The 26,032-nt window shown below is 40.2% G+C and overlaps 2 protein-coding genes across 5 annotated transcripts in view; both read right to left on the reverse strand.

Annotated features, from left to right (window-relative positions):
• The window catches only part of myot (myotilin), a 31,428-nt gene extending 17,376 nt beyond the window's left edge, over positions 1-14,052 (reverse strand). The window contains exons 1-8 of the mRNA XM_054792921.1: positions 13,661-14,052; positions 7,334-7,385; positions 7,092-7,260; positions 6,944-7,003; positions 4,877-5,018; positions 4,695-4,718; positions 3,884-4,003; positions 3,540-3,744 (exon numbers count right to left, since the gene is read on the reverse strand). Coding sequence (XP_054648896.1) covers positions 3,540-3,744; positions 3,884-4,003; positions 4,695-4,718; positions 4,877-5,018; positions 6,944-7,003; positions 7,092-7,260; positions 7,334-7,341 — 728 coding nt within the window. The 5' untranslated portion in view covers positions 7,342-7,385; positions 13,661-14,052. The remainder of the gene's footprint in view (positions 1-3,539; positions 3,745-3,883; positions 4,004-4,694; positions 4,719-4,876; positions 5,019-6,943; positions 7,004-7,091; positions 7,261-7,333; positions 7,386-13,660) is intronic.
• A 593-nt stretch (positions 14,053-14,645) lies between these two features.
• LOC129189646 (misshapen-like kinase 1) overlaps positions 14,646-26,032 on the reverse strand; it is an 85,563-nt gene continuing 74,176 nt past the window's right edge. For all 4 annotated transcript variants that reach the window (XM_054791544.1, XM_054791545.1, XM_054791543.1 and 1 more), the window contains 3 exons: positions 22,714-22,873; positions 21,526-21,665; positions 14,646-21,079 (listed from right to left, as the gene is read on the reverse strand). In XM_054791544.1, coding sequence (XP_054647519.1) covers positions 20,996-21,079; positions 21,526-21,665; positions 22,714-22,873 — 384 coding nt within the window. In that variant the 3' untranslated portion in view covers positions 14,646-20,995. The remainder of the gene's footprint in view (positions 21,080-21,525; positions 21,666-22,713; positions 22,874-26,032) is intronic.

Below are 26,032 nucleotides of genomic sequence, written 5' to 3' on the forward strand. Positions count from 1 at the left end.
CCAACAACAGAGTGAACAATACATTTTGTTACTTTGCGCTGCCATCTTCAGACATCATTACCCCCAAAATAGAAGCAAAGCAACTAGATCATATCACCTTCATCTCTGCCACTGGTCAATCCTGTACCCGTATATCAATAATATTCACATACTGTACGTACTTGTAATTGAATGCACCTAACCATGCCCTGAAAATAACTTTTTTTTCATTAAAGAGAAAATGAAATGAAAAGCATCCACTTCATTCACCTCAAATAATACATTCACTAAAATACGACAACCCATAACCTTGGCCCGAGAACCTCAACATGACCTTAACAGCCAGACTGTCCAACGCAAAGGAACAAATGTTGAGACACACTGAGGGATCTGAAGGACAAAGTTGCCATGTCTGCCCTTCACGTTACAAATGGGACGATATCGCATAAGATACTAACATAGATAGGATGCATCGCCCTCAGCAAAAAAAAAAACATCTATGGTGAGATACCCAGCTGTGAGCATTGACCAGAACACGACATTACAAGGAGATACAACAGCAAAGCTACTTCAAACAACATTTCCACAGTACATACAAACAATACCAGAATTTACTGGAGAGAAACATGCTTGAATTGGGAGTACTTTGCCAGCGACAAACAAGTACGCATGCAGAGACATATTAACCTCCTCGGATGAGGTCATAATTTATTCTAAGATACCACTTGGCTACAATATGAGCCGCCTGGCATGCGGTCTGCACACAGCACAATAAAGATATTTATGGCCTTTTCACAAGTGGACCCTCTGATTAGATCAAGGGCTACAGGATGGTGTGAGAAGTTCACCATTTTAGTGAATGTAGGCAACGTCCATCCTGATTAAAGTCCAAACTTTTTCCACCAAGGGCTACATACAGATCAATCAAAATGCGCTAAATGAATCCAAAGCTAATAAGTTATCCATAAAGCAGCCGACATAGACGACAAAGCCTATTATTGTTATTTAGCCTTCTTAGTAACAACGTTTTCACAATTTTTGCAGTTTAAAAAAAAAGTTGTCTTGTTTGTAAACTTTATTTGTATGTTTTAGTTGTATTTTTAAGTAAAAACAAGCTGAGATCTCGAATCTAGACTGACTCCAACATCCAAAATGTGGTCAGAACTGATTCAAATACAGTGAAACCTCTGTTAGCATCCACCCTGGTTAGCATGTTTTTTTTCAATGGATTAGTTGCACGCCTGTTTCGGTCAGAGTCGGACCTTCTGGAACGAATTAATGATGCTAACCAAGGTTCCACTGTATCAGTTTACACTGCAATATTACTCTTCTTTACAGCTAGCTATGTGCTACTGCAGTAATATTAGCAGTAGTAATATCACCATTACATTTTTTTTGCTTTTTTTATAAGTTATTTTTGCTCATTTTTGTTGTTTAATTACACTTTTAAGAACATGCCGAATAACAAAACGAGCTGTGGATACTAAACGGCCCCCGGTCGACACCCGGGATTAAGTCATTAACTGTACGTGACAGGTGTGTCCATTTTTATACAGTATTGTGCACTCCAACCCCCTCATAACAATTTAAAACCAACTTTACAGCTTAGACTTCATTAAAACGCAATTTCTATTATGTTTCTTTTATCAAACACTTACATTTACATTTAAAGCAGCAAAGATAAGTTACCGAGTGACAGTAGAGTATTACTAAAGATGAAAACTGCGACAAGTTCCTGAAAGAAGAAAAAGACTGGAAAAGCGTATGAAGAGACTTCTTACCTTGAAAAAATATAGTCTGTTTACAATGTTGTGTTTAAAGTTTAGAGTAGACCAAGTGGACGTGTGCTGTTTCCGTGAAGAAATTAAAGCAGCCAGCCTGGAAGCAGGAGGACACAGGTGACACACAGCGAACACTCTCGACTGCGGACGAGCACAGCCTTGAAGAGCAAGCACGCTACCTGATTGGTTCTTTTGTCCTCAGCGTTTGAGCGACATTTCCCCCTTGTGGTCTCATCTCGGCTACTGCACTTTCCAACACCCACGTTACAGTAGACGTCATTCGAACAAACTGGGCGTTTTAAACTAAGCCTTACTCCAAAACCTTGACTGACTTGAGGAAAACACACGTCAGTTTGTGTCATTACGTAATAGAGGATATGATAGTTAGTCACGAACAAGTTCATACGCCTCCGTACAGATGCAAACTAAGGCAACAGCGACATCTTGTGGAATTCGACGGTAACTACAATAAACCAAATCAGAGATGGGCGATACTGCAGATTTTGAGAGTGATCCGCCAATACCGATACTGCTCGCAATACGTTCTACTTGAATTTTTTTCAAGATCCTTGATTGAGTTTGTTATTTTGTCTTTAATTTGATGATCATGATGATAATCTGAATAACACAGGACGAAGATTTTAGGCAAACAAAAATAATATTAGCATGGACAAACGTATCTGTGAACAATATTTAAACAAAATATAACACAATGTATTTTTATCAACAAAATAATAAAATAATAAAGCTTATTCCCGTTTATTTAATTACATAAACTTGTTTAAACAAAATAAAGCATCGTGCAAAATAAGTAAATTAAAGGAAAAACGATTCTTGCTTGCTTATATGCCTCACTTACCATTACAGTAACATTACTGACACCTACTGACCAGTGAAGTGTACTACATATAACCACATCTTTGAATGCATCCTGAATGAGTTAAGTTTGTTATTTTAGTTCATTTAACCCTTTTTATGCTTGCAAATGCTTTTAGGCAAAAAATATGTAAAAGTTGCTTATAGATTATAGGTACAAATAATAGGCCGTATTCAACCCCAAAATGGCATAATTTATCATTAATATATTCTTGAAAAACCACGATAGAGTGAAGCTACGAAATTCAAAGCGCGAGACGGCAAGGGATGACTGCTTATAAATACATACAATATTAACAATGTAACAATATAAATGCCACAACAAAAAACAGATATTTGCACAAATAAACATAGAACAGAACTGAAAAATATCAATCTCATTACGCTAGCATCGATCTGATACTGATACTAGTTTTGGTATGGATGCTATTGCCATTAGGCCATTAGGCTCCAGCTCACCTGCGACCTTCATGAGGCCAAACAGTATAGAAAATGGATGGATAGAACAGATATTGTGAGCCAACAGCCTTCCCGCACTTCCAATTTCAGTGAACTGACAAAACCTCTCATGGGCTCACTCCAACATCTTGTAGAAAGTCTTACCAATAGAGAGGAAGGTTTAGGTTTTGCTGTAGTGTGTTCTGATCCAAAATCTTAAAGTTTTGAGACAACTTTATGGAAAGTTGTCAGCATGCGTGCATCGTGGGTTCTAAATTAGTCTAAAATTGTATTGTGTGTTCCACATGTGTTATTTTTAGGTTTGATGGTTTGATGCCGTGTGAGTAAGGGTGTACATGTCAAGCTAAGTAGACCAAAAAAAAAATGTACGGGCTTCTCAACTACGCACGTTTTAAGGTTAAGTTAATCTAAGTTTAGTGTTCGTGTTTTGGTACATCCACTCACCCTGCTCCGCTGGTGAAGTTGTCATCCAGCGAGCTGCTGGCCCAGTCAGGCGGCAGCAGACTCACCGAGTCTGGCAGTAAAGTGGGGAAGTCATCACAAGTGTGAAGAGGCGCACTCTCCTGCTGGAACGCTGCCTCCTTCGCCTCTATGAGAGATTCTGCCTCCTGTTGGCGAATGGCCTCAATCTCCAGCTGCTCCTCCAGGTCTACACAGGTTGGGAGCCACTGTTAGTATAGTCATTTTACCATACCCACTGTGTGGGTGTGCTACAATGATGAGGCGATGGAACGTGCTCGATTTATGATAGACTGAGAGAGAAATACAAAAAAAGAGAAAAAACACACCGTTGTAAACTTCCAGCAAGGCGGCGCACGAGACGGTGCCGATGGAGTTGTGGGCGATGCATTTAAATACGCCCGAGTCTTCTGGAAAGGCTTCAGTTATCACCAGCGTACAAAGCTCCTCTGCAGACACCAGCAGAACACTCATACTGTTTTTTGCATAAATATACATCATTATGTCTTATTGGTCACATTTTGATCCATTGTCAATTTTTTTCACTTTTTGCTGCGGAAAAAATGTCATTCACCATTAAGTCAGTAATTTATAATGCAGCTAAAACGTACAGCATACATCTACCCACCATTTTTACATGTTTATGTCTTTATGATTCACTGATCACTTTGTTCGGTGGTCCTTGAACGCACCATAGTCGCGTGTTGTGACTCCAATTCCATTTGTTCATGGATCATGTTATGTTATCATTCCTTAGTAGTGAGTACCTCTGCGTTTTATACTTTAAATGTGTTTAGTTAAAGTGTGTGAGGCCTATTTAGTGCTTAAACCTGGATTGTGTCGCGAGTGAACAATGGCAATTGAAGAGAGAAGGAGAGGGTTTTGGAGCTGAATTGAATGTAATAATTACAACAGTCGCTTTTATTGCAAATGTTGATTGGAAATTGGAGGAGAATGTCAACGTCAAGCTAGCAGGAGGGTTTTGAGGGGGAGGAGTGAGCCGCGTGTCAAAAATGGGCGTATCAGTTACTTGCGTTTTTTGACCATTTGTTGGTGGGCCCGGATCGACTGCATACTGTGTGTTAATTGTTGGATTAGTCTTTGAATAGTACCATAAATGAATATACTGTATATACTCACCTGGCACAGATGCAGAACAGGCCTCTGGGATAAAGAGGAAAAAGATTTATGTCTATTAGTGACGTGGACAGAAATGGTCTTAAATGAGGAAAAAGAGGAGGAAAAAGTATAATGAATATACAGTACAATGAATATGACTGTGGGCTGAGCGTAACTTTGCAAGATTAATACCAAACACACACTTTTACGTAGTATCCTGAAGTCGTCAGAGTCCAGTATTTGCTCGTCCTCCCTGTACCACATGACCTGCAGGGGAGGAGTCCCTCTAAGTCTGCACTCCAAAACCACCAGCTGGCCCTTCAGTGCACACACGTCATGGAGGCACTGGAAGAGGTGATGCGGATGATGATGATGAACGAATGCATTGGTGCAGTCTTTAAAAAGAAAACAACTATAAACTACGTACTAACTGTAGCCACTGCTGTAAATGCATCCAGTACAGGTTGCGTTTGGGAGCAGGGAGCAAAGTGCCCCACCGCATCCAGCAGATGCCGCTGTTTTTGTTATGTATTATGTCATTCTATGCCATGGCTGTGCATGCAGTGTGGGGGTCATGTAATATAATACCATGTCTCATCAGTGTAACCTCATTGATGCCTCGCGACCAGAATACTACACACTGTATAACTTGTCTTTCAATATGTTCTGACTAACAGGAGTCCATAGTCAGCCACAAAACAATTGTCCTTTATTCATTCATTTGAGAAAAAAAAAACGCAATACAGTGAGCAAGCAATGTTCGAACCGCGATGTAGCGAGGGACGACTGTAGATGAAATAGTCCGATGAGGGCACAGTGCCATCAGCCCCGTCTGTAGCCTGCCCTTACCGTAATCCCTCATTTATCATGGTTAATTGGTTCCAGACCTGACCGAGATAAGTGAATCTCCGCTAAGTGGGATTCCTTACTTATAAATTGAATATTTTTGTATTTAGAGCATAGAAAACCTGTTTACAACCTTCTAAATATGTTTTTTACCATTATTTGAACCCTCTACATATGAAATACCACCCCATAGTCACCTTTACACTCATATTACCCAATATATTAATATAATTTAATAAAATAACAAATTTAAATAGATTTATGACATAAATAAGACAATATAAAATCACACATTAGCATTGGGAGAGTTCTTTTTTGTGTTAGGGAATATTGTGTCTGTTGTGAGATAATTCAAACCCGCAATGAAAGCCTGTTGTTGTAGCGGTCAAGTCTGGTGCTTGTGTGTCTCACCGAACATTACAGTAACATTACTGACACCTAGTGACCAGTGTAGAATACTACATATCACGTTTTTGAATGTGTCTTTTGAATGCCTTACACGTGTATTTTAGTTCATTTCGCCTATTTCTTTGCTTGAAAATGCTTAATTTAGGCAAAAAACATGTATAATTTTCCTAAATATGCACATTTTTTGCTAATAATCGGCCATATTTCAAATAGCATAATTTATTAATGAATATATTTTTTTAAACCGCGATGGAGTAAAGTTGTGAAATTTGAAGCATGAAGTGGCGAGGGATGATTGTACTCGAAATTACAATTTTTGTTCAACATTTTTGGAACAAATCACAAATTTGTTTGATGGTAAATTGGAATTAAAAAATATATATACAACAGTAACCCGCAAAGGTTGAATCGAGGCAACTGGACTCTTCTTGTTTGTTGAAAAGTGTTTCTCCTTTCGTCCAAAAGGCTTCTTCAGTTCTAAAATGTTAGATGTGAATGTCCCCATTTACGCCCCTGGTGGGTGTCTCCCCTATGCATTGTCAGCAGTGCAGTTGCATCTCAAAAAGAAGAGACATTCCTTTGAGGACAATGATGTTCAAATTCTGGATAGGGACGACCGCTGGTTTGAAAGAAGTGTTAAAGAAGCCGTTGATGTCAAACTATAAACGCCCTTTCTAGACAAAAGAGGAGGTTTGCTCCAAGATTGTGTCATTCTATGGGAAGAGTGGCCACTAGCGAGTTGATTTGCCACATGCAGGACAGTAACATGCAGTAACAACAACCCTATTGTGATTACCCCCAGGTGACATGCCCACCATGGTCATAGATAGGGAGACTTCACCCCTGAAATTTTAGAAAAGAAGAAGCCTTTTGGACAAAAGGTGAAGCATCTTCAACAAACAAGAAGACGCCAGTTGCCACCGTTTAACCTTTGCCGAAGACCAGGACCTGGATGACTGAGAACCTACACAGACCTACAACAATACAGGAGTGTAGTGGTCCTGAATGAGGTCTACCTTCACAAAAGTCGCCGGTACTCCACTTCCAGAATGTTGATTGTTGACGGGACTCTCAGTCTGGGCAACAACATCATACAGTAATGTTCTTTTTTCTTTAAAAGGTGCCATTGAAATGAGAGAACGTGATGCAGTTGCTTGTATTCACCCTGTGAGGGCTGACGCAAGGCGACTGCACCCGACGGGCGTGTCTTTGCGTGAGGACGGTGGACGATGAAGATGAGGAGCTAGAGGACAGCTCCCTGGTGGATGATGCAGAGGAAGAGGAAGCAATGGTCAAAGACACAGAACTTGTCTTCTTCTGCACCCTCTGGACGCTACACAGTAACACACAAAATAAACACATTCAAACCATCGTTGGGCACAGTCCTGACAATGACAGGTACTCACTGGGCCATGTTCCAGGCGTTCCAGGAGGCAGTCAGAGGGCTTGATTTGTACTCTGCAAGGAAACAAAAGATTCAAACTCAAGGTGTACTGTATGCCCTCACTGTTAGCTGCACTGCATACTTATCCACGTCAATAAATAGTAAGTTATGCTGACTCAACAATAATCAGACTATCCTGCTCATTTCAGGAGCTTTTAAAATGATATGGCCGCACGGTGGATGAGTGGATAGCACACAGGCCACACAGTCTGGAGATAGGGAAGATCTGTGTTCGAACCTCCACTGGGCATCTTTGCGTGTGCGTGGGTTTTCTCCGGGTACTCCGGGTTCCTCCCACATTCCAAAAACATGCATGTTAGGTTAATTAGCGACTCTAAATTGTCCATAGGTATGAATGTGAGTGTGAATGGTTGTTTGTCTGTATGTGCCCTACGATTGGCTGGCGACCAGCCCAGGGTGTACCCCGCCTGTCACCTGAAGTCAGCTGGGATAGGCTCCAGCGTACCCCCGCGACCCTAATTAGGATAAGCAGCATAGAAAATGGATGGATGGATTAAAATGATATCGGATCCCAGTGGATCCGATATCATTTGCAGCACGGCGGCCTAGTGGTTAGCATGTTGGCCACACACATGTTCGGTTAATTGTCGACTCTAAATTGTCCATATGAATGAGAGTGTGAATGAAATGAAATCTTTCTGTGCACTAAATATCCCATCGTATGACGTACACAACTGTGGCTTATATACTGTATGTGCAACTCTTTGTGTTCCTCTAAATTTAGTTGGTGCGGCTTATACACTGAATTTACGGTACAAATAAATGAAATATAATAAAATACATAAATAACATTTGAAAAATACTAACAAATAAAATAAGTCAAAATTGGTTATTGTTATTTTTCTGTTGTACTTACATTTCTTCCAATAAAAATGATTACAGTCGTCCCTTGCCACGTTGCAGATCGAACATCGCTCCTTCACTCTATCGCGGTTTAAAAAAATAATTAATTAATAAATGATCACCATTATTAGTCAAAAATATTGAAAGACAAGTTATATGCAGTATTATGGTCACTAGACGTCGGTAATGTTACACTGATGAGACATGACCTTCACGCTGCATGGAGTCTGCCGTGGCATGTCCGACACGATAAAGTGAAAAAAGACAAGAAAAAAGTTCTCTTCCCACTCCGTGTGGAAGTGGTAAGTTTTGGGCTTCTTACTTTGTGCTTCTTCCCCACTCCGTTTGAAACTTCCTTAAGCTTAGAGTAAGTAAATTGGAGAGGCTAACTAATTACAGTAGCTTGGTACCTTGCTATGATAGCGGCGGCCATCTCTGATGTCTATGCAGTGATCCCGCAGCCTGCGCAATGTGGTGTAAAAAAAGAATAATAAAGGTAAAGGTGCCTATACGGGTGTTATTTCATGTCGACAGAGCTCTAGGGGGACGACTGTACCAGGATTGTTGTGTTCTCTGTTAAAAAAAAACATAAAATAAGAAGAATGTTGGCTTTAAATATATTGATTTTAAAATATATTGATTTTTGAAATCCATTTGATATCCGCAGACGGTAAGTCATTCCAATCATTTTGTTGCACTCACTGGATTTCATGTATGCATGCAAAGGAGGGGTGTTTTTTCTGTTTTCGGAACACATCATAAATCTACGTCAGTCCTAATTTCATTATATTTGTCGTAACTTTCACCCACTGTCAATTTACAGGATGGAACACACACGTGGTATCCAAGGTTTGCAGATTGTGGACGTGCAGCATTCAGGATAAATCAGCCAATCATCATCCTGCTACCCAGAGATGAAGTATGCGTATTGTGTGTGCAGCTGAGACGGCGCCATTATCCTCCATTCAAAGTAATCACTCCTGCTACTGAGGCCACACGTGAGCTAATAGGCCTTTCACACCAAAAAAGAGCCTGTGTTGCTACTGTCCTAAGCCCAGAGAAGGAGTTGACAGACAACACTCAGGTTCAAATTACCAAGCTAAATTAAACCATGACCTCCTGAGCAAAGCGGAGCCTCTCTGACCTCGGATACGGTAAATCGCTTACACATAAAAGACACGACTTCACTGCAGACGTTGGCATTATCAGAGTCTTTCCACAGTCTATGAGTCTGGAAAAGGCTATAAAGACATTTCTAAAGCTTTGGGCCTCCAGCGAACCACAGTGAGAGCCATTATCCACAAATGGCAAAAACATGGAACAGTGACCTTCCCAGGAGTGGCCGTCCAACCCAAATTACCCCCAGAGCGAAGCGACGACTTATGCAAGAGGTCACAAAAGACCCCACAACAACATCCAAAGAACTGCAGGCCTCACTTGCCTCAGTTAAGGTCAGTGTTCATGACTCCATCAACAGAAAAACACTGGGCAAAAACGGCCTGCATGGTAGAGTTCCAAGACCAAAACCACTGCTGAACAAAAAGAATGTTAAGGCTCGGCTCGGGAAAATACTCTGTGGTCTGACGAAACAAAAGTTGAACTTTTTGGAAGGTGTGTGTCCCATTACATCTGGCATAAAAGTAACGCTGCATTTCAGAAAAAGAACATCATACCAACAGTCAAATATGGTGGTGGTAGTGTGATGGTCTGGGGATGTTTTGCTCCTTCAGGACCTGGAAGACTTGCTGTGATAAATGGAACCATGAATTCTGTATGAATTTTCTGTCTACTAAAAAATCCTGAAGGAGAATGTCCGGCCATCTGTTCGTGACCTCAAGCTGAAACCAACTTGGGTTCTGCAGCAGGACAATGATCCAAAACACACCAGCAAGTCCACCTCTGAATGGCTGAAGAAAAACGAAATGAAGACTTTGCAGTGGCCTAGTCAAAGTCCTGAACTGAGATGCTGTGGCATGACCGTAAAAAGGTGGTTCATACTGGAAAACCCTCCACTGAATTGGCTGAATTACAACAATTCTGCAAAGTTGAGTGGGCCAAAATTCCTCCACAGCGCTTTAAGAGACCCATTCCAAGTTATCGCAAACGCTTGATTGCAGTTGTTGCTGCTCAGGGTGGCCCAACCAGTTATTAGGTTTAGGGGACAATCACTTTTTCTCCCTTAATAATTAAAAAAATATATTTAAAAACTGCATTTTGGTTTAGTTGTGTTGTCATTGACTAATATTCAAATTTGTTTGATGATCTGAAACATTTAAGTGTGACAAACATGCAAAAAAACAAGAAATCAGGAAGGAGGCAAACACTTTTTCACACCCCTGTATGTGAAATATTGTATATTTGGAGAGCACGATATAGTTTTGAAATGCATAAAACAAATAAAGCAGTGCAACTAAGTTCAAACAGAGCAGAATGGAAAATCCATAGAATAATATAAAACTTGTATTGTTCCCATAGAATTCAAATATTACAGCAATGTGTGTCACGGTGTGTGTTTAGACAAGCACGGTGGCTGTTGAAACATGAAAGTTACACACTCCACCAAACCACAGTCCACTTTGCTACATTTCCAGAAGCCACCCACAGCGTAATTCCAGCCGTGCACCCAACACCAGCAGTACTGAGCTGTGGACACTTTTAGAAGCACTGTGGCACATCTTGCCATTACATAAGTGTGATGGCCGTCACTGGAACGGACCATCATGGCACTGGGCCCCGAATCACATGAACCATTCACACACGTGCACAGTGGGAAACACCATGCATGCATGTAGAGTTCAATGAAGTAGAATCAATACAAGTGATACAAAAGGGGAATACTGTATTATTGTTGTGGAGTTGGACTTTTTTCATTCATCAAATTTGTCGTATCTGAAATTCTATGCACATGGACTGGTCACCTGTCAATCACAGGACTGTGGGGAAATTACAACGGAATAGATTTAGAATGGAATACGTTACTGTCATTGCAACGTGTGACATGTACAATGAAATGAAAACATGCCAAAAAGTCCAAATACAGTGCAACATTCACCATTCAACCAATATAATTCATTTAATAATTGATCTACTATTGCTTATCCTGTTTATGTCTAGGGTGCGCTGGAGTCTATCCCAGTTGACTTCGGAGTGGGGGGGCGAAATACATCCTGGACTGGTCGTCAATCACATGGCATGTAAACACAACACAACGCAACACAACACAGCACAGCACATAGCACATAGCACATAGCACATATACATACAATGCCATAGCATAGCTAAACAATTTTCCAGGATAACGTCATCATTTCCAGGATTTTTTAAACCTTTTTTTCCCCTTTTACATGACTGGAAAATTGGTCAATCAATTCCCAGATTTTCAAGGATGCTTGGGAACCGTGAATGTAACTTAACGTAACGTAGAGCAACCCAACGCAACGCAACGCAACAAAAGTCTAAAAATGACGGACGATACCATTAATCAGAACCAGTTGTTTGTCGGTTTAACTGCAATATGTAAAATAGAGAATAATTAAGCATAGCAAAGTAGATATGTACAAAATGTAAAACTGAACGACGGACTGGACTTGACATACTTATTTGGAGTTTTGTGGGGGTTTTCTCCCTGTTACTGTGCCTTCCCTGTTTGCTAGTCAAAACATTATCTGCTCTTCCAGTCTCAGCCCGTCAGCTCCCTTCCTTGCATCTTCCTCATTTGTATATTGTCCTGTCATGACTCTTAAGTGTCCATTTTTTGTCCACTTCTTGTCTTTGTGTTGCCGGTTTGTCCATGGTAGGTCTGATTTGCTGAGTGTTTTTTTAGCAACAAAGCCTCACGTGTTTTTTCACTGTTGAAATAGTAATAAATTAGATTACCTGTTACCGAAAAACAAGAACAGCGTTACTATTTTTAAAGCCGTCAGTCTCAACACTGTTGCTAAATAACTGTGTGTACATGTTTTCTCCCACCTTTACTACTTCAGCATGTCAGTTTTAACCCAGTCTGACATGTGTTTTTAGATGTCATTTGGTCTAAACGCATCTAGAGTGTTCGGTTGCTGCATTTAAGATTATTGATCAGATAAATATAAAAAAAATATTTATCTCCAAACCACAAACTCTCCCACCCTGGTTTCTCAGCTTGTCAGCTGGCGGTGGACAGATTTAGACTGGACATGGTCATCTGATCCTCCGGGCCCGCCAATCACATCTGAGAGTTTGACTTTTGCACTGTAAAGCACAACCTCTGCACACCCACAAGCCTTTGCGTGGTGTTGCCTCACTGCATTCCTTTTCTAAACCTTCCAAACATACGTTTAATGGATGAATGTTTGTGCCTACAATCACCAAATTAGGTCCTCAACTTCCTGTTTCATCACAGTGAACGGTAGACACTACAAAGTTCCAATTAAAAGTAAATTTAGGACCCGTATCGCCAATACCAATACCGATACTTTTGGACATTTATCAAGGTCATAGAGTGATTTAGATTTTATTTTATTCATTTTTTAAATTTTAGATTTAATTTTATTTTAATGATTAGAACAAAGGAGCACCCTCCCCCCCATTTTCCGCTGAAAAATGTCCCTTAATTTTGTGGAAAATGTTATTATTTTTCCTAAATTTATGAAAATGTCCATTATTTTTTCTCATTTTCTAAAAGTTTTTATTTGATTTACTTTTATTTTCTCTCATTTTCTGTAAACTTATTCCTAGTTTCCCTCAGTTCCCTCAATCAATTTTTCTTTCTATTTTCTGACAAAATATCCATTATTTTCCCTCATTTACTGGAAAATTTCCCTTCTATTATTTTATTTTTCCTGCATTTTTTTTTGGAAAAGCTCCTTTAGTTTCCCTCATTTTTTGGGAAAAATTGACTTAAGAGAAAATCAGGGAAAATTTTTCCAGAAAATAAGGAAACATTTCTCGAAAATAACTCGAAACAAGGGACATTTTCCAGAAAACAAGGAAAAATAAGGGACATTTTCCATATAATAAAGGAAAATCAGGGAAGATAAGGAAAATGAAAATGAAGGATTGGACCGTTTCCCTTATTTTCTGGAAAACCTCCCTGATTTTCCATCATTTTATGGACGTTCCATTTTTTGGAAGCAATATCTAAAGATGTTTGAATGACACAAGAAAAACACACTGTCAAAATTAGACATAGAAGAGAACTGAGAAATATCAAACTCATCATGCAAGTATCAATTTGGTACCGATACTACCGAGGTACCAATAATATCGATATTTGGACCGATCCGCCCACCTCTACTGTACAGGTCAATAATTGCATTTGACCATTCAGCCACCTCTCTACCAATCAAAACAACTCACATATTTTCTATCTTAAAATGAGCTTGACTAGTATGAAGTATTTTATGACGCACACGTTGCACTGTCAACACCACGCTTTGCTGCTTACCGTAACGTGTTCTCACAGAGGATTAAGAAACTGGATTGATCCAACAGGAAGTGGCAAAGATCCCATTTGTGAAGTGCTACTGTGTGACTATGTAGTAGCCAGTCATGGCTTGGTGGACTCCTCCACGATAAGCCAGCTGACTTACACACAAAGGCACAGTCAAGGATGTATGAGTGTATGGTGGGGTTGTGGTGGGGGGTTGCAGGGAATCTGAGGCTGCTGTTGCTGGTTGGGGTGCTGGGGGAGCAGCTGGAGAGGCAAATTTAGAGCACAGCATCGTAAAGTGGGACAAACTCATCTGAGAGTTCCAAATGAGGCTCATGGTTTTGCTCTCATGAGAGGGCATGAACAATCTTTTTACATCATTTCATGGAATCGTTTCAGATAATGATATCATAAAATGCCAAAGCGCAGACATAATTACCTCGTAACATCCATGACAGTGTTGTGCAAGGCCAAGAAAGCTGCGTCTGGTGCCAGTGAGTCTTCATGGATACTTGAGCCGCCTGCAAAAGGAGCGAGGCAGCAGCACAACATGTCTCTGCTTCGTTAGTTCACAAACACTTTGAATTCATTTCATTTCATTTCATTCTTTTCACATTACGATGCGCTGTGTTGCCACTACGCAGCACGACACAAAGCAGCCACGCCACTTTACGTTATATTTTAAATGTACTTTATTTAACTTTTATTTATGTCATGAAAACACAATTATGTGTTTAAACTTATTTTAAAGTAGACGCACATGCAAAGCTCACTCCTTTTTGCTCAGTTTGTTTAGTCTACACACAAAATATGAATATGAATAATTCAATCACTGTTACATGAGTACTGTTACTAGAAAAAAAATACATATCCAAACATAATACATAAACTTGTGATTTTTTGTAATTTTTGTAAAATTACAACTTTATTTATGCAAAAATGTATTTTTTATTACATAAATAATAATTAAATAAGATTAGATATTATTATACACTCCTGATCAAAATGGTAAGACTTTGCAAGAATTTACATTTTACAATTTGCACGTGAGCATCAAACATGGGGAATTGAAACGTGCAAGAAGGTTTTATTCTCTGATGAGAAAAAATGGAACCTTGACAGTCCAGATGGCTTCCAACATTACAGGCATGACAAGTCGATCCCACCTCATATGTTTTCCACACAGCACAGTGGAAGGGGCGCCATCATGATCTGGGGTGCTTTTTCCTTCAATGGAAGAATGGAGCTTCCGGTTGTGCAGGGGCGTCAAACGGCAGATGGCAATGTGGGGATGTTGCAGGGGGCATCCCTCATGACTGAAGGCCCTCAACTGTGTGGTAATAACTGGCTTTTTCAACATGACAACGCTGCAGTTCACAATACTCGCCTGACAATGGATTTATTCCAGAGGAATAACCTGACTCTTTAGGACCATCCTGCGTGTTCCCGTGACCTAAATCCAATTGAGAACATTTGGGGATGGATGACAATCAGTTCCAGAAAGTGAATGCCCTCCGTGAAACCATCTTCACTACGTAGAGCAAAAAATTCCCACTAGCATCCTAGGGATACAGTAGTTACAATGCATCAGCATTGTTGTCCATTAACGGAAACTTACCCCCCACTGGGTCTCATAAGTAACGTACTTCTGCTTCGTTGCTGAGGACAATTAAGTTTGGCTTTTCAAATCAACATCCATCCATCCATTTTCTATGCCACTTATCCTCATTAGGGTCGCGGGGGTATGCTGGAGCCTATCCCAGCTGACTTCAGATGAGAGGCGGGGTACACCCTGGACTGGTCGTCAAAACATTATGCATTCCAAAAAGTTGCATCACAAAAATGCCGTATCCTTGCGCACTGTCGCCTGTGAGTTCATGCGTATGTGATGAAGACGCTCGGATCTACTTCCGCGACGGAGCGCTGCGGCCATCTTGTTTACGTATGTGTTCCACAGAGGAAGAAGATGCGCAGCGCGCCACAGAAGGCCACAGTGCGCGGGATGTGGCAGGAGACAAATATAACGCTGAGCGTTTTGTGAGCTTTGATTTCTTTGAGAAGGAATTTTTGTGACGTAAACGTATTACTTTTTTCAACGCATATTACTTTTTTCAACGGGGGGGGGGTAAGTCGCCGTTAATGGACTACAATGCTGATTAACTTTAAATCTTGTAAAATGTAAAAATGAAAATTTTCCTTGTAAAATGACTACTTTGTTGTTGTAAAAATGCATTTTTTCTGTAAAATTACAAGTGTATTCTCATTAAAAATGACTTGCTCTACTTTTTTAATTTTATCATTGGAATTATGTTTTTTTTTTTGTCCCCCGGTGGTGCTGATACTTGGTTTCAGATTCAAGCTTTGACCTCAGCCATCTTGTATCAGATATCATTCAAAGTGAGTACATCCACAGAGTATACAGTGGAACCTGTTCAAGTTGACGTCCCTCACTTCGACATCAGTGGCTGTCGACATAACGGAAAACAGCCACTGTGTTCACGCCATTAAAAGAATGGGTGATGATAAAGGATTTTTGTTTGTTGACATTGTTTTTCTTCATATGTGCGAATTTTAAATGGATGCATCATGTGAGTTGCAGAAAGGAGGATAAAAAAAACAGCTGAGAAGGCTACCGCAAAACCTGAAAATGGACCTTTGTTTGCGGTCAACAGTGTATGTGGACTTCGGCTTAAGCGGGCACTATTTTAGTAATGACAACCCAGTGGACCAGGACTTGGTGAGTTGGTCAAATTAGGTTGTTGACATAAGCGGGACCGACTTAAGCAGGTTCCACTGTTTCCTCTTTGAACTTTTTTTTTTGCATCAACAGGGAAGACAGATGCGTTAATTCAACATATTTATTCTTGCCATCCGCATCCTTGCATACAAACATACGCACATTAGCATGTTGTTACATCAAGCAATCACACACATATCCAGTGCAAATATAACCCTAAGTAACGTTAGCAGGAGAATATACTGTGTACTTTTTTTTTTTTTTTTTTTTACATAATATCCAATCAACGTTGCCTGTCAGAATGAAGACAGCATAACTGACAAGCGCCCGGTTGTTTATATGGCAAACATGTCAAAAAACACATCAAGTCAGTTGTTGACTAAATGGAAGCTACTTGAATGCATACTTCATCTACCTGGACGCCTTACCACTTATTCACATATCATTACAACATTATTTCGTGATAAATCCAGTTTGCTACACCTGGTAATCATTTCATTTGGCAGTAAAAACGTTCCATTCGTTTGTGAGCATCTTAACACAACATTCAAGGTCCTTCTGGTAACAAAACCCGCAGCCAACAACAACTTCCATCTGTTCTTACGATACACGTCTGCATTCAGCAGACACTACCAGAAGCTGAGTGATGCAACTACAGGCTACTGCAGATGAGATGTGGAAACAAAGACAGGAAAATGTGAGCTGGAGGATGATGAAAGGAGAGTGGAGAAGGGATCACCTGGGACGCCCGAAAAGAGACAAGGAATTGGGGGTGGTGGCGGGTTGAGACGTGAGCGTCATGCATCAGGGCCTCAATCAGTAGGTGCACAATGGCCTCTCTTGGTAGTGATACAGCTTCACCATGACAATTCTCAAGAACCATCACAGTTCTCTGGACCAACAAAAACATTCAATCGCTTCTTCTATACCACCCATCATAATTCCCCACTATCAACAAACAACCCAACACCGAAGAGATTAATTTTTCCTCTCAGACCCCTCAACCCAGACCTGGGTAAATCAATTTCGGCCAAATCCTGGGTTTGGGCCACTGGATGATCTCAGTAAGCATGACAAGGCTTTGAAGACTAACCTCCTTTCAACAATCCAATGACTTCAGAATCAGCATTAGAAGATTGAAATCAGGCTGTGGGAGTGGCCTGGAAGTGGGTCAGAAGGGATCTTCCAACTATTAAAAGGGACAATTATAACTGAAGCAGAAAAGGAAATCCAAACAATGCTGGACACAACAGACTCCTCTTCAGATACCTTGAAACGGAAACGATGTAGTTTAATACAGTAATTTAGGCTACATTCACACTGCAGGGTATGATGCTGAATTTAGATTTTTTGGCGAAAATCGGACCAACGTGTCCAGGAAGTGACCCGCATATGCACAAACATGTGGTTCAGTGTGTTTACAAAAGTAAACATGTTCCCAGTCTTGGCGCATTTGTGACAGTTTTAAAGATTTTGTGCAACTGGAGTCAACGTTTTCTTCACCAAATTAGGGTGGAGAGAGACACAGGAGATTACGAAGGAAGAGGGCAAGACTTTTGACCATGGCACTTTGTGGTAAACTTGCTGCCACTTCTGTTCTGAGAAGCATGTGGGTGAGGAGTGGTGGGATACTGACGTGAGGCGCTTCACTGACAATTTTTGGATGGCAAGAAGAAATTTTGCCTACATCTGTGAGTACCTTTGCCCAACTCTCACACGGCAAAACACGGCTTTCGATGATGTATAGGACGGTTATACTTGACCCAAACATTCCAACTACAGTAGTATCGGATACATATCTGATTTATATTTACATACCAAAGAGGCCTGGGTCAATTAAGTACCGTAATTTCCTGTGTATAAGCCGCTACTTTTTTCTTAATCTTTGAACCCTGCAGCGTATACAACGGTGTGGCAAATCTATGGCCATGTTCTAATCTCGTGAAAAAAATTTGAAAAAATTTGAAAAAAATCGGAATTGTACTGTTCATGGCCGCACGGTGGCCTAGTGGTTAGCATGTTGGCCACATAAGTCAGGAGATCGGGAAGATCTGGGTTCCGTTGGGCATTTCTGTGTGGAGTTTGCATGTTCTCCCCGTGCGTGGGTGGGTTTTCTCCGGGTACTCCGGTTTCCTCCCACATTCCAAAAACATGCATGTTAGGTTAATGGGAGACTCTAAATTGTCCATAGGTATGAATGTGAGTGTGAATGGTTGTTTGTCTATATGTGCCCTGCGATTGGCTGGCGACCAGTCCAGGGTGTACCCCGCCTGTCGCCCGAAGTCAGCTGGGATAGGCTCCAGCATACCCGCAACCCTGGTGAGGATAAGTGGCATAGAAGAAGGATGGATGGATATACTGTTTATACTGACATGAAAAAAAATAAAAATTGACCTGCAGTGTAAATGTAGCCATATAGTAGCTGCACATCTGATCTGTATTATCATGGATTTCTAAACTATTGGTGAACTATTGGTGTGTTTTCTGCGGGAAAAACAGCCTATTTTTGGAGAACACAAAAAACAATACCAAAAATCCACAATTTGCAGGGCCGTGAATACTGAATGGTTAATGTGTGGCTGCAAAGGGTGAGCCCACATCACATTAAACCCTGAATGGGATGTCATTTAAGTTAACAGTTTACATTTTTGCACAGCTTGACCGTGTGCCAAAAAAAAAGCTGGATTCTCTGCACCAGCCTGTGTGTTGCTGTGTGTGTACCGCCATTTAGTCTGAAACAGCGTCTCATCCTCTGGAAGCAAACATAGCAACAATCCTCTTTTCCAGTCATAAATATTCTCACAGAACCAGCTGTAATATAAGTCCATAACAATACTAAAGTCCATAACATTTGGCACACTTTCTGAGAGCAACACAAATCATTACATGGAGGAATGGAACGCAGAACCTTGCTTTGTTGGAGTCAAACATGACGAAGGAAAAACCCTGCTGAAAAATTGAGAGCATGACTTCTTCACATTAGAAGGTAAAATCATAATAGTTTCTCTTGGGATCGTCACTTTGAAATCTGAGGAGGGTACAACAGAACTCTTCTTCATCTGCTGTTGGTGTTCAGTCTTTAGCTCATCAAGTCAATTAAAGAACAGAAGATCCCGCTAGAGGACCTGTGAAAATGGATATGATCATGTCAGATACAATTCAACCTCTTTACATATTCACTTTTAAAACAAATACTACGTATGACATTCGGTGTGTCATTTTTACAATTTGCTTGAGAAAACATAAATCATATCCTCTGTAATCTGTACAAAACAACACGTAGAATGCCTTGAAATATTACTGCAGTAAATGTGTTTAGCTTGGTGACCTACATAATTGTGTGTAGATGACTGCTTTTTTTTTTTTTTTTTTTTAACTAATCCAGTACAGTCACATGGCTAAAAACTGAAGTTGAAAATAAGATTGCACAAATTAAAATGCATTGCTAATAGCCGTTAGCTTGGCACTTTAAACTTGTTTTGCTGAGAGTAGCACAGAAAGTCCAAGGACTTTCCTAATTAGACTAGCAAATAATATGTGTTGAATTAACAGACCCCAAGTTTTTGGCCATATCAAACTTTTTGATGTATATCTGCAAAGGTTGAATCGAGGTGAATTAGACGCAACGAGACAATCTTCGATGGCGAAAACGTACTCGTCTCGTAGAGCCTTTCTGGTTTGACTCTTTCAAACCAATGGTCAAAAATGTGGACGACATAGTCCTCAAAGGCACGTCCCTTCTTTTTGAGATGCAAATGAAGTGCTGATTCTGGTCCTGAACAAACTGCCCTCCTCTGTTGTGCCATGTGTTTGTAAAAGGTTGTTGGGACTCTCCAATGTAGAGGTCAGTGCACTCCCCACTACAAAAAAAGTGAAGTCTTCACCAAACAAGAAGAGTCCAGTTGCCTCCATTCAACCTTTGCGGATTACTATGACTTGGATGACTGAGAATGTAGGCTTTTTGCTGGTGCATTTTTTTTTTTAGAGACTTTTTGATGCTCCATAATGTAATCATATTCCAATTAGTAACAGTTACAAACAAGAACACACAAACAGAACCAGCCTGACATGACCTCTCTCCAGAGTGCACAAGGGCTTGCTGTATTGATCCATTTTAGAAAGAATATGGTGTTACAAAGTTCAAAGATGTTTGTCTCATTTGTCAGCGAATGGCTCCAGCAATTCTAAAGGTTGACAAGCCATCTGGAAGAATTATTCAATAAGGTGGGCAACCTGCTAGTCTCTCCAAAAGGATCAATTTCTTTACACCAAGTTGTCAGTGAAGCTTCCATGGCTGATGACCATTTTTCCACCTTTCACTCCTTCAGTAGCAGAACCTCTGAACTTCTACGTTAGATGATAACAGATGAGCCACACAAGTTGAGCTGCATGTGGAACAGGATGAGTAGAAACAAATCCAGTGAACGTATCAAAAACTGAATCTTCAGGCCAGATGTAGACCAAAGCACATCAGATCCAAAACTGTGTCAGCATGTCTTCTTTGCCTAATTTCACATCCATGACGTGTGACAAACTGTCAAGACAAGCATGAAAAAATCCAGGAGGATCAAGGCCGACACAAGCAGCTGATCCTTGCGTCGCAGGTCCCCTTATCACCAGTTGAACAGAGAGTTCTGACCCAGCGTCATAAAGTAAATCTGACTGCTGCCTCCTGACTGCACTGATGCAAAGAAGACCTACAATAGGAGAAGAAACCACATCACATCATCACATTATTGCTTAGTTTAAGTACAGTCATACCTTGTTTATCACTGCAATTGGTTCCAGACCTGACCGTGATAAATGAATTTCCGCAAAGTAGGATTTCCGATTTATAAATGGAACATTGTCGTAGTAACATTATAGGAAACCTGTTTACCACCATCTAAATACATATTTTAACATTGTTAGAGCCTTCTAGATATGAAATAACACCCCTATAGTCACATTTACACTCACATTACCCAATTTAGCAGACATAAAAGACAGAAAAAAAGCCATTTTAGACATAAATAAGACATAAGATGTCTTATGTCTCATCAATGTAACATAGGAACGAAACTGGTACATAGACTGAGGACCTCCTTTATTGCCTTTGATTAAAAATGATGATATTTTGGTGGAAGACGTAGCAGCAACCTACTTTGTCATTTCTTTCACACAAGAACTTGAGTTTTTGGGCCTTTTTGTGCATGAAAACTCCTTCCAGATTTCCTGTGTTGGCAGACCTGAGCTCAATAGCCTTCTCACCCCAACCCATCACCTGGTTGGACTGCAGGTAGGCTGGACAAACACAAATATTATAAAACATTGTTAAATTCCTACCTCCCTGAACGTGCCAATTAAATAGTCTATACTTCAACTACCAATTTGCATCAAAATATGCACCTGTCTTTAAGCCACACCCTCTAAATTTAGAGAAAAAAAGAGATTTGTACATATACAAACTGCACCAGACTATAAGCCGTATATATACAATATGGTATATACAATATACCATAAAATGGTATATTGTGGCACGCACAAGTCTGTGAGAACCAGGCAGCTCTTTATTTGACAGAAGCCAATAATGAGCTATGAGAAAACTCACAAAGAGCTTATCAACCCATCGGAAATTGCAGGAGGTCATCACTCAGTATAACAGTCTAACTCATGGCGTCATCTTAGAAAGAACGCTAAACTCATCACACAGCAACTTAACACTTAAAAGGTAGGGAAGAAAAATACAAGACAAGTACCAATATGACTTTAAAATAAAAAACAACTATTTTAACTTCTTCTGCCCCGGCAGCCATGGCCAATGAACTGCTTTGCTAGGAAGCCATGCATGACGGGAAAAAGTAAAAATATTTGTTTTTTATTTTAAGCTTGTATTGGTACTTGTCTTGTATAATTCTCACCTACCCTTTGAGTGTTGAGTTGCTGTGTGATGATTTTAGTGTTCTTTCTAAGATGACACAATGAGTCATACTGTTATATTGAATAATGACCCCCCTGTGATTTCTGATGGGTTGACAAGCTCGTCGGGAGTTTCCATATAATTCGTGATTGGCTCCTGCCAAAGAAAGAGCAACCGTTTCCTCATGGACTCGCGACCGCCATAGTATTTAAACGATCAGTAGTAGTTCTGAAGTAAAGGAACTGTCACAAGATTAGAACATGGCCATAGATTTGCCACACCGTTGTATATGCTGCAGGGTTCAAAGATTAAGAAAAAATTAGCGGCTTATATACAGGAAATTACGGTACTTAACAATAATTTTTGTACAGGCAGAATTAATTGCATCTGTGAGTGTATATTGACAACACATGAGAGTCACAGGAATCTCACCAACAGATGCAGGCATCTCTCCCCACTGCAGAACCGTATCCTTGGTGATGCGGCCGTAGGTGTCAATGTAGACGCCCTCGTCTTCATAGCAAACAAGAACCTCTGTTCCGGCACTATTCGGCAAAATAATGATTGCATGGGGATGGATGGACCCCTGGATCTGTGAAACAAACACGCATTAGGAACTAAGTTCAAGTGTGCACAAAAATGAAAGTAAAAAAAGTACAAAATAATACACATTCGGAATCAAGTGGTGAGAATTTTTTTTTTTATTGCTTATAAGGTGATTGGTAACAATGTTAAAAACCAAATTGAATGTATTCAAGGTTCACTGTGTTTATTGTCATATGCACAACAAAAAATTGTGGTTACAATGACCACACTGGAAAAAAAAAAACAACTAAAATTTATGCAAGATTACATTTCTGAAATACTTATATTTGACCAAAACCATTTTTTCTTATTATTTTGGACCAATTTGCTTATCTTAATATGTACTAAAATCATTTTTAAAAAGTTATAATCAAATACGCTATTAAAATGGGGCCACACGGTGGACTAGTGGTTAGCATGTTGGTGACACAGTCAGGAGATCTGAACGATCTGAGTTCAAATCTCTGGACATCTCTGTGTGGAGTTTACATGTTTTCTCTGGGTACTCCGGCTTCCTCCCACATTCCAAAAACATGCATGTTAGGTTAACTGGAGACTCTAAATTGTCCATAAGTATGAATGTGAGTGTGAATGGTTGTTTGTCTATCTGTGCCCTATGATTGGCTGGCGACCAGTCCAGGGTCTAACTGCCTCCCTCCCAAAAACAGCTGGGATAGGCTCCAGCATACCCCCGCGACCCTAATAAGGATCAAAGCGGCATAGAAAATGAATGAATGAATAATCAAGAAAAGGAAAAAAAAACAAGGACACATCTGAAACTGAAAGGCAAATTTTCTTGCTTAAATTAAATTTTTATAATGCAAAGAAATTCTTATTTTGTGAGTTCCCTTCACACAACTCAGAATAGAATATATAAATATGAATATAAAAAGTAGGGGTGTCCCGATCTGATATTGATATTGAATACGGAGCCGACATCAGCAAAAAAAAAACACGCCCAAAAAACACGTTGCAGCTGAGTGCAACACCTGTCATTGACATGTTTCCTGTGGTGCCACAGAACCGGGAAAGTTAATACAACCAAAGTCATTACACATTTGACGCAGCATTACATGGGAAACTCCCACAGGACAACAAGAGATCATTAGCTACAGTATAACACAAAAGATGACTAGCCCCTAGCTCACTAGGTGGTGAGCATAGACATAGATAGACGCCGCATCGAGTGCTGAGCCGTATGTCAACGTCGCCGCCATATGGGATGTGTCAAAGCTGCATTGTAAATAAATACAAGTAAATGTACCTACTTTCATAACACCTTTCTACAAAGAAATTTAAGTTAATTCCTCTCGTTTATACATTCACACACGCACTAATGTACTGGGAAAACAGTTACCAAAAGCAATGTGATTGTGATTGTGATTGTTTTTGGTGCCTAGCCGCCACTACATTGTGGATGAAACTATACCCAAAATGCTTAAAGAAGTAAATGGGTGAGTTTTTCCATATACCTACTGTTGCTGATTATTGTTCTCTGTTTGATTAATATTCCTTGATCATGTCTTTTGTAATATTCCACACTACAAAAAAATAAAAGTATGCATTGGATTGATATCTGTATCAACCCATATTCAAGGCTACAATGTCGGTACCGGACTGGAAGTTGCATCGGGACACCCCTAATAAAAAGCAAATAACAGACTCAACTTGACTTGGCATGCAAAAGTAAAACAACCTACTATGTAGAAAATTGGTATCTGTAATGCTTTCACTGTAGTAAAACATCCAGAATGTACTACATGGTTTACATATACTGTACACGATGCAAATATTGCTTTGCAGATGAGGCACTGAGAGGTCAATGTTTAATATTTAAAATTAAACAAAAACACTGGATCCACCAAGTCAAGCAAGTTTGGCAAGGTCTTAAAAGGTCACAAAAAATCCATCCACACATTAAATTGAAGTGAGCCCCTTAAGATAGGCTAGTGAATATAGTCAAGTTGTATACATCACCAGAGTGTTAGCCACCACAATCCTCAGCATCAGCACTGGCATCCATAGACGCAACGCAATCTTAATCCTCCGCCTTGGAATCAGCATTGTTACATCGCTCATGCACAGCCACCACAGATGTTTCCAGTGTGTGTGCGTGTGTGTGTGTATGTTAAGTGCCTGCAACTTTGCGTGGGTGAGTGATGCACTGTGTGTCTGTGTGTGTGTGTATGTGTGTGTGTGTGTGTGCGCCAATGCTTGAGTGGGAGTGAAGTGTTCTCAAGAGTACTCAAAGACAGTGAACTGTCTAAGGATGTGTGTATATGTGTAGGAGAAAAATGAAAATAAAGTGCGAATGAATGCTGAAAGAAAAACATAAGGCACCAGTGTAGTAGGCAGCTGTGGGTGAACTGGCTAATATACTAGAAGAACACTTACACACACACACACACACACACACACGAACATGCGCACACACACACACACACACACACACACACACACACACACACACAAGCAAAAGAGGCCAGGCGGGGTGTATTTTTAGCGCGTTTTCCCTTCGTATGTCCGGCGATTCGCTCTCACCCTCCCTCTCCACCTCATTACTGAAAGTAGCACGTGGTCTAGGTGTGTGTGTGTGTGTGTGTGTGTGTGTGTATGTGTACAAGAGTCTGCAAACATGGCCAGGTTGACAGTTCTATAAGTGTGCCAATACACCAGTAACATTTATCATGCACTTTTACAATACAGTATAAGGAAAAAATATTGCTGGCAAAGCAACCATACTCTTCACATTTTAAATGTAATAATGTAGAAAAGTTTCACAGGATGTGTCAGAATGTGAGTCATCAGGAAGCTGCCCACATGCAGCAGTACAGAAATATATATTACCAGTAATCTCGCACTTATTGAAACAGCAAGAGTGCAATTTGTTTGCATTGAAGACTGAGTTTGTACATGGAGATGTAAAAAAATGGTCTTGATTCATTGTGAATTTAAACTATTAGTTATGTAGGTACTGTAACATTTAACTAAACAAGCTGCCAGTTAAGGCTATGTCGATAGTCTCCAATTAACTTAACATACATGTTTTTAGGATGTGGGAGGAAGGTGGAGTACCTGGAGAAAGCCCAAGCATGCACAGGGAGAACATGCAATCTCCACATAGAGATGCCCTAACTTGCCCAAATGTTAAGCCTCCATCTCCTGA

Source organism: Dunckerocampus dactyliophorus, chromosome 11 (assembly GCF_027744805.1).
Source record: "Dunckerocampus dactyliophorus isolate RoL2022-P2 chromosome 11, RoL_Ddac_1.1, whole genome shotgun sequence".
NCBI lineage: Eukaryota > Metazoa > Chordata > Actinopteri > Syngnathiformes > Syngnathidae > Dunckerocampus > Dunckerocampus dactyliophorus.